The 9,187-nt window shown below is 44.4% G+C and overlaps 1 protein-coding gene across 1 annotated transcript; it reads left to right on the forward strand.

The window, feature by feature from the left end:
• Positions 1-1,977: 1,977 nt before the first annotated feature.
• LOC123181293 (aquaporin NIP3-1) lies at positions 1,978-7,273 on the forward strand. Its single transcript, XM_044593550.1, has 4 exons — positions 1,978-2,882; positions 5,872-6,297; positions 6,393-6,454; positions 6,550-7,273. The coding sequence occupies exons 1-4, from the start codon at positions 2,667-2,669 to the stop codon at positions 6,743-6,745; spliced, it is 900 nt and encodes a 299-aa protein (XP_044449485.1). The 5' UTR covers positions 1,978-2,666; the 3' UTR covers positions 6,746-7,273.
• Positions 7,274-9,187: the final 1,914 nt, after the last annotated feature.

Consider the following 9,187-nt stretch of genomic DNA (forward strand, 5'->3'; position numbering starts at 1 on the left):
CCTGTCTGTTTATCCGCTGCCGGGGTAACTCCGCGCCGGGCGCACGGCATTCCTCCAGTACCGTTCCGCTCCCGCCCTACGGCTACGAAGTGTCAGTGGGTAGTCAAGGAAGGCATCGTCTGAAACGTGCGCCGCCGATCATACCATGCCTATTCGCGATAGGAAGTTAAGCTTGCAGAAGAATGTAACACTCGATCTGATCTCCGCTGCAGCTGCTGCCCATCTGATTTTCTTCAGATGCGCTGCGCCTTTTGCTTCAGATGCTTCTGCACACTGAATTATTCGCAGAGTGTAAAGCGCACGTGGATTAGTGGGCGAAACTATCGTCTGGATCGTGAGATCTGTGATCTGTCGCACAAAGATTATTCCGCGGACAATTGTCGGTCCACGGTGCAAGCACAGTCTTTTAATCGCGGTGTCAGCGGCTAAGCTAACCTAGGTTACGTACGTTCTTCAGAGAAAAGCCGCTTTGTCAAATCCGGGCATCGCTTTACGCACACAAGACGTGTGCGATTCTTCCAACTTTTTTTTTTCAGGGAAAGATGATGATTTCTTCGATCTGGCCCGCAGAGCATTTAAGGAAGAGGCTTTTGCGATTAATTAGCCACAGAATGATTGGCGGCATCATCGCGAAAAAATTATGATTGGATGTAGCACTCATACATGCTGTCTGGTCGAGAAGGACACAGTTTGCTGCACACTCTCTGTTGTTCAGATTTCAAACCGGTGATGTTCGTTTCAGCCGTTCATCGATCTGATCTCCCGGTATTCGTCAATCAGCATTCATTGCAGTAGATTCAAGCTCCCATCACTGGATTCGTCGATTTCGACGGCTTGATCGCATTATCCACATGGAAGGGAGGTGGAGTGTCGATGCCACTGTCATGAAGTGAATGTGTACATGGCCATTTCTCCATTCATTTGATACTGAATACTACCTGCTGTTCCAAGTCAGAGAGGTATTAAAAAGGTAACCAAACAACGATTTGAACAAGTGGAGGTTGTGAGGGCAGGTGACTACTGACTACCATGATCTGGACATTGCCAAAACCACACACCAGTAATCCAGCACGAACAGGTGTACAGTCGTGCTGCAAAACCAACACGGCACATGACAGGATCAAGTGGACAGGCCCTAACTCTTTTTTATTTTCCTCTGATTGAGTCTTATTAACTCTCTAGGCAGGTATACACTATACAATACGTCGTTAGCAGTGTAGGAGCTCCAGTACTTATTGAGTGCTAACTGCATCAGTTAGTTCTCAATGCATCTACTAGTAGCACGGTAAAAACCAAGGACAATGGCTCGGTGTGCTAGGGTAAATAATTTTGTTGTGCGACCATGGATGTAGTAGCATGGTTAGGAACCTTCGGGTTCAGAAGAGTGAAAGATCGCCTGATTGCGCGCCCCCCTACATGCATGGCCGACACCGGGTGATATCATATTGTACTATTTCCTCGATCAAACTGCACGCGCATGGTTCCAAACACCGGGTGATATCATGCAATAATTTAACAACAGCATCATTTGACCGGGGGATCCGATTAAACAAGGAGCAATGATCAACGTCGCGCCAGCACAATAACGGAGCAAAATGCCAGTACTACGTTGATTGAAACGACAATTTGCATGCCGGGGTCACGCTCACGCCGCATTGTTTGATCGATGAAAAACGATGGTTTCAGAAACTTAGTGAAGATATTCTCTTCAGTTTGGCAGTTACCTGATGAAGCGCCCGCTCCACTCCACTGCTTGTTTGCTTGTCTTCTTAAACTAATGCTACGATCATCACTCGTTTAATTCAGGGATTTCTTGATGACGCGATCTCGATCCCCTCCATGTCCTGTGATTAGTCGGCGTGCATTATTGAAGAGCAGTTGGGGAGAGAAAGATGCCTCGAGAAGTGGAGGAAGCCATTGACCTCGATCCGTCGCCTCATGTGCTCTGTTACTTCGGCTATATAGATAGACGGCTCCGTCCACACCCACTCCATCCCGCCCATCCCACTGCTCCTTCCTCCTCGCCTTCGACCTCCATTGACACCACCTGCATTTCCACTCCCCGTTCCTGTTCCTGCAACCCGAATGCGCTTCCATTTCTCCTCTGCTCCAACCCTAGAGTGATCACTCCTGTTCTTGAGATCGTTAGAGCTGGGCACCATTCCCCTTCCGATTCCTTAGCCAAACCTTGGGAAAAAACCTGCGAATCATGTAGAGCACACCATCTCCAGCATCGACCCAGATCCAACCCAGAAAACCACAAAAAAATCAGTCACTTCCCTCCTAGTTTCAAAAGGTTGCAGAGTTGCATATCTAGTAGGCTGGATTCACCCGCACCGAGTCCTTAGCACGAAATCTAGAAAAGCCTCCATATCATGTAAATTTGTCCGCCGTCTTTTCTTGCCACCCAGCCCAAAAAATCAACAAAAAAAAAGTTGACAGAAACTCCAATCATGTATCGCTAGTCGTAGCCATCAGTCGCGGTCCTGTGATCCTGCTGGAGATAATCCGTCCATTGCCGTAGCATCATCACCTTCGCAAAAACCGTCAAATCATGTAGTTAGTGAGCCTCCTATCTCCATTCCACCACCGCATTCGTCTTGAAAAAACCCGAAAAAAAGAGAGGGAGAAGAGGGGGTTGGCAGCTTGATTAGCAGAGTGGTGTGATGGAGGCGGCGGCGGCTGGGGCGGAGACGCCGAACCTGTCGGCGCCGGCGACGCCGGGCACGCCGGCGCCGCTGTTCGCGGGGCCGCGGGTGGACTCGCTGTCGTACGAGCGCAAGTCGATGCCGCGGTGCAGATGCCTGCCGGTGGACGCGTGGATGTCGCCCAACGCCTGCGTCCTGGAGATCCCCGCGCCGGACGTCTCGCTCCCCCGCAAGGTATGCCGGACGTCGCGCTCGCGGCCATGCACGTGCACATTGTCACGCTATATTCGGTCTCTCTCTCTCTCTCTCTCTCTGCACTATATTTATTTTTACTCTTCGGTTGGTCACGCCATGGATATGAGTATTGCTGTTATTGTGAGGTTTTTCTTTTCCCGAGTTCCGTATCTGGAAATGGATTTCTCTTCCTTTCCGGAACTGTGCAGGAGACATTCTGCAGTCCAGCTACCGTATGTAGTACGGGACGGTCCAATGTTATACATGCACGCAGAGACAACAAAACACGGCCAGTTTCAGGACGTATGGCCCTGCTCGTGTACAGCACACACCGCAACAGTACAAAAGTTCGTGTCTGGCTCTACGCAGTCATGACTCTAAAGAATCTTTGTTTCTTTGAAATTATTCAACGTTCCGTTCATCGTTCGGCCCCCAAACCCAATGGCATCATCCAACCAGCATTAGTTTCTTTTTTGCGGTAAACTTTATGCACTGTTTTAGAGAGGCTAATAGTGTTGCCCATGAGCTAGCTCAATTTAGTTTGTATAATAAACTTTCTAGTATTTGGGATGGTGATCCCCCTAGTTTACTCCTTGATAAACTAGCCGATGACATAAATATTTTGTTGAGTTAATAAAGCAAGCCATTATGGGCTTCCTTCAAATAAAAAGCATTAGTTTCTTTTTTGCGGTAAACCAGCATTAGTTTGAAGTAATAATATTGCCTAACAACCCGGATAGCCACTCTCTAGTGAACTCGAGGGGAAATAATTTGCGGAGATCTTAAAATATATCAGGAACACATCACTTAATCACTTAACAATAGAAATAGTACAAACTAGATTTGACGCAAACCAATCCAATCTATTCTGACGTCTCAAAAATTAAGTTGAATGGCTGAAAACATGGTCTTCATTGAAAATTTTGCCCTTTAATATCACCATGCTCCTTTTCTTAAAGAATAGTATGGGAAAAAACTTCTATATCAATTTCTTCTAAGAGTATTAAATTATAGGGGAAACTCTTCGTACGATATTTGTGGTTGTAGCATTTTCTTTTGAAGTCATGAAAATTGTGTGAACTTCACAAATTTTCGGTAAAAAGAACACAGAGGAGAGTTCTAGATTGATCGGTGGCATTATGCTTTGTACACTTATTATGTATATACACTCTCCATTTCTTTTTATAAGGTGTTTTTTTCAAAAAGAAAGTTCTTTCTTAACAGAGTTTATAGAAAAAATATCAACACCTACAAAATCAAATTGGTATTATTAGATCCACATCTGGAAATACATTTCCATATTTTTGTTTGTTTACTATTGCAGACATTAATAGTTTTCTCGTAAATTTAGTCAAACACACAAAATTTTGAATTTAGGAAAAAGGTAACCTTACAAAAAGGGACGGAAGGGATACCCGACCTGTGCATTGCAATAAGTTTGCTTGAGTTGGGCTCGTCCGTTGTTTCCATCTAACCCTGTGTATAACCTTGAAACTAAATATGTCATTATTATTAAAAAAATCAAGCTATTTCATCTCAAGCGTTAGGATGCAATAAAAATGTTGCTGATAAATATAGTGTGTTACAATAGCACCAAGTTAAGATTGCATGACTTGACACACCACTCCCTTGCAATTGGACCTAGTGGTGGATCTAGGATTTTACACTAGGTGCTATGTGTTTTTGTGGGATAGGTGTTGCGTTTCACATGCATAATGAGTAAGTATGAAATTATGGATAATTTTTTTGAAAAGTGTGTATCTAGTATTTTTGGAAAATTCCAATGACATCGTAATCCAACATACTCCATTTCTTAGTTTTATTGGAGTATAGATTTGTCAGGAAAATACAATCCATCCAGTTCTTTTGAGGAATTTAGGGCGCTATGGTTGCGATGCTCGGCCAATAAAGTCGCACACGAACTAGCTAGAGAAGGTTGCAGAAATAGGATTTTAAAACTTGGTTTCAAATACCACCGACGTGTGTTAGGTAGGTGGTGGCCTCGGTGTGTACCTTGATAATTTAATGTAGCTGCAACAAATTCCAACTAAAAAAATTAAGACTGGCAAAATACCGTTTTGAAATAATAAAAAGACTGGCAAAATGTCTACATTCTCTTTTGTAGTGGGCTTGCTATTTCTCTGCTGTGGCAAATCAAACATGCGGCTGACATGGACCTTCTGGCATTGGGCTTTTGTTTGGGAACTACGCTATCGCCCCGTATGGGGCTGATTTCATTTTTTTTTTGAGGGAACTCCAAGCAAAGATTTTTTTTTGAGGCGTTGGTAATGTAAGTTGGGCCTTCCCTCAAAAGAAAAAAATGTAAGTTGGGCCACACTTTTTTTCCCATCATGTCTAAAAAAACTTTTTTCCCATCAACATGCACTCACTAGATGAAAATGGAATATCCCTTAAAAAAGATGAAAATAGAATTGCCTAAAAAAACAAACAAAAAACTAGATGAAAATAGACTTGTTGTAGTGGGGGTGCATGATGCATGTTTTGGTTGGAAAACTGGCAATGACACCGTTGATAAGACGATGTGATCTTTGCTTGGAGTTGAAGTACAATTATTTCTCGGGTAAGGTTCCTGTTCCTGGACGTGACATGAGAGGACAATCATGTCCAAGACTCATAGTTGACTCAATAGATCGCCTCAGCCTTTGCCACCCGTGAGGGACGAGAATGGTTGCTTCCCTTTGGACGTCTCGTTCACCTGTGACATGTCCGATCTGACTCTGTCCGCAACTCCGCGTAAAATCCAACGGGATATCGGCATGTGATGGCAATAACAGTTTGTCATTTCAACTTTTATTTAGTGCTTGATGATCAAGACCGCTGAATTCTAACGCAACTTCACAGTTGACAGTCGAACAGAAAGAGAAAAAAGAATGCGAAATGGGCTTTGTTTGTTCTTTGTCGGACGTGCATGGGCCATGACCCACTAGTTCTTGAAAACTGACCCCATGAATTTACTACATTGGTGCAGCTGGGCGCGGAGTTCGTGGGCACGTTCATCCTCATCTTCTTCGCGACGGCGGCGCCGATCGTGAACCAGAAGTACGGCGGCGTGATCTCGCCGTTCGGGAACGCGGCGTGCGCGGGCCTGGCGGTGACGACCATCATCCTGTCGACGGGCCACATCTCCGGCGCGCACCTGAACCCGTCCCTGACCATCGCCTTCGCGGCGTTCCGGCACTTCCCCTGGCTCCAGGTCCCGGCCTACGTGACGGCCCAGGTGCTGGGCTCCATCTGCGCCGGGTTCGCGCTCAAGGGCGTCTTCCACCCGTTCCTCTCCGGTGGGGTCACCGTCCCCGACGTCGCCATCTCCACCGCGCAGGCCCTCTTCACCGAGTTCATCATCACCTTCAACCTCCTCTTCGTCGTCACCGCCGTCGCCACTGACACCCGCGCGGTACGTCGCTAGCTGACCATGACTGAATCCTCGCCGCCCCACGCGTGTACGATCTGACCATGACTAAATCCTTTGCCGTCGTTGCGTACGTGCAGGTGGGCGAGCTCGCCGGGATCGCGGTGGGAGCCGCCGTGACGCTCAACATCCTCGTGGCCGGGTAAGTTTACGCAACGCAACGTGCGTGTGAATGAACTCTCCAGACCAGAGGTAGCGCGTGGTCTCTAATGATGACTGTGCGTGCGTGTGTGGCAGGCCGACGACGGGAGGGTCGATGAACCCGGTGAGGACGCTGGGGCCGGCGGTGGCGGCGGGGAACTACAGGCAGCTGTGGATATACCTGGTGGCGCCGACGCTGGGCGCGGTGTGCGGCGCCGGCGTGTACAAGCTGGTCAAGCTCAGGGACGTGAACGGCGAGACGCCGCGCCCGCAGCGCAGCTTCCGACGCTGATCGACGTGCACGCAAACTCAGGCCCGTGCATGCACGGTTGGTTGCTGGTCTATGGCATCGTCGATCGAGCAGCAACAACCGGGCGCGTACGGACGCCGGTAACAACTATTTTACTCCTACTACGTACGATTTCCATGTTCCAGTGCCACGGGCACACCGTGACTGCTTAGCATATTTGTGTCCCGTGATTGTAATAAATGAATTAACGCCGTTCTGCTACGTCCAGAACGGCGTGGACTTGTGCTTTATTTACTCATATATACCCCCTCCGTTCTATAATATAAGAACGTTTTTGACACTACAGTAGTATCAAAAACGTTTTTATATTATGGGACGGAGGGAGTATATACGTGCTCCCTGGCGTGTCAGGATAAACATTACGCCCATGCGCCGGCTGACGGCTGGGCATCTGCTGTGTGAATGTACTACCGTCTATTTCTAAAAAAAAAATTGTATCCATCCGCATTTCCTTTTTTTAGGCTAACCCGCCTGCATTTCCTATTTCAAAAAAATTGTGTGGCCATACTATTCCTCTGATCTCTATGATTTTGGTCAAATTACTCTTTGTTCCGTGCTCCACGAACTCCACGCGCGAAGGGCAATTCCTATTTGACGCTTCAGAAACCCATTACTGCGTATTTTGCAAACCACCCCGCCACCAAACGGGATCCGGTAAGTTACAACATTTTCCTTCTTTTATTCTTATTTTTTTCGTTTTTCTTTTTTATTCTTTTTTGTACTTCCTAGTTCGATAAAGCAAATGCGTGAACTTTTTTAAAATCAATGATTTTCTTTAAAATTTGATGAACTTTTTCAATTTCGATGAATTTTTTTCAGTTTTGATGAACATTATTTGAAATCGATGAATTTTTTTTCAATTTTTTTTTAATTGAGAAAATATTTTTTTCATTTTTGATGAACTTTTTTTTCAAATTTGATAAACTAACTTTCAAATTCAATGAACATTTTTTCAAAATCCACAAACTACTTTATATTTTCGATGAAATTTTATCAAATTCAATGGACTTTTTTAAATTGATGAACTTTTTTCAACATCATGAACTTTATTCAAAATTCATGAACATTTTTTAATTCATGATATTTTTTCGTTTTTATCATTTTTTCATTATGTGTTTCAAATGCGATGGAGCGAACCCAGAGGAAATAAAATGCGATCGAATCTCGCTCTACATGCACCGGCCCACCAGGGTTGGTGCGTGGGTGCCAGGGAGTTTCCCTGGCCCGAATGCTATTTCTCGCATTAAGCGACACGGTAGAGAACCCTCGCTGAAGCGTCTACAGTACTTGGGTCGGCCCATCTTCGCGCAGATTAAAGGAAAGACAAATTTTAAAGGGGAGAACGCAAGGTCGAACCGTAGTCTCCCAGGAGATAGCCGCGGCTGGTAGCCACTCCACCCTCTTACTGTTAGTTGGTAGTTGTTCAATATTTTTCAAATGTGTTTTTGAAGAGTGTTTTTGTTATATATATAAAATATTTTAAAGTATAAAGAAAAGTACAAAAATAAAGCAAACAACAAGAACAGAAAACAGGAAAAAAAAGGCAGTGGCCTCCCGCACGGCAGCACCGGCCCATATGGGGCTCCCCCCAACAAGAGGCTTTCCCCTGTGCTCGCTTAAAGCGAGAAATAGGGGTGCCCCTTCCATGGGGCCTGAAGCGCCAAATAGGAGCTCCCCGCGCGAAGTCGGCCCTAATGGCTCAACTCCACAGGAAGTATTTTTCTACGGACCATATTTTTCTTTATGCAATGCTAGATCCCACAGGCCACCAGTCGGATGAAAGCACAGGCCGTAAGGTTGGAAGCGTCTACGTATCGCCTGTTGCGAGACCAAAGAAGCTCTCTGCTCAAGGAAGTCGCCTCCCCGTCGTTACTATGTATCGCCTGCAGGTTAGTTAGTTTTTACTTTTATTTTGTTTCACCCCATATTTTTAATAGAAATATTATAAATGCATGTATTCTAACAACTTCAAGTTACTTTAAAACATGTAAATCGTGAATATAAAAAATGTTAACCCAGTGCAAAACATTCGTCAGTGTAGGTAAAAAAATGTTGTCACCTTTAAAAATGTTCGTAGCATTATAAAAATGTGCATTTGTTTCAAAAAAATGTATGTGATAATATAAAAAAGTCTTTATACAATGTCAAAAAATGATCTAGTAATTTCAGAAAATGTTTCTTATCAATTTAAAAAAATGTATGTTGAATTTTAAAACATGCTCACGCATTTAAAAAAAATCTTTGCATCATTTAAAACATGTTAAATGCGATGTAAAAATGTTCACATAGTTTTATAAAAAATGTTTTGCATAATTATAATAATAATTCATCATGTATTTGAAATTTTTTAAAACACATTAAAAATATATTCCAAAACATGTATTCTAAAATATGTTAATCATATATATTTTTTAAATGTTAAAC

Source organism: Triticum aestivum, chromosome 1D (genome assembly GCF_018294505.1).
Source record: "Triticum aestivum cultivar Chinese Spring chromosome 1D, IWGSC CS RefSeq v2.1, whole genome shotgun sequence".
Classification (NCBI taxonomy): Eukaryota; Viridiplantae; Streptophyta; class Magnoliopsida; order Poales; family Poaceae; genus Triticum; species Triticum aestivum.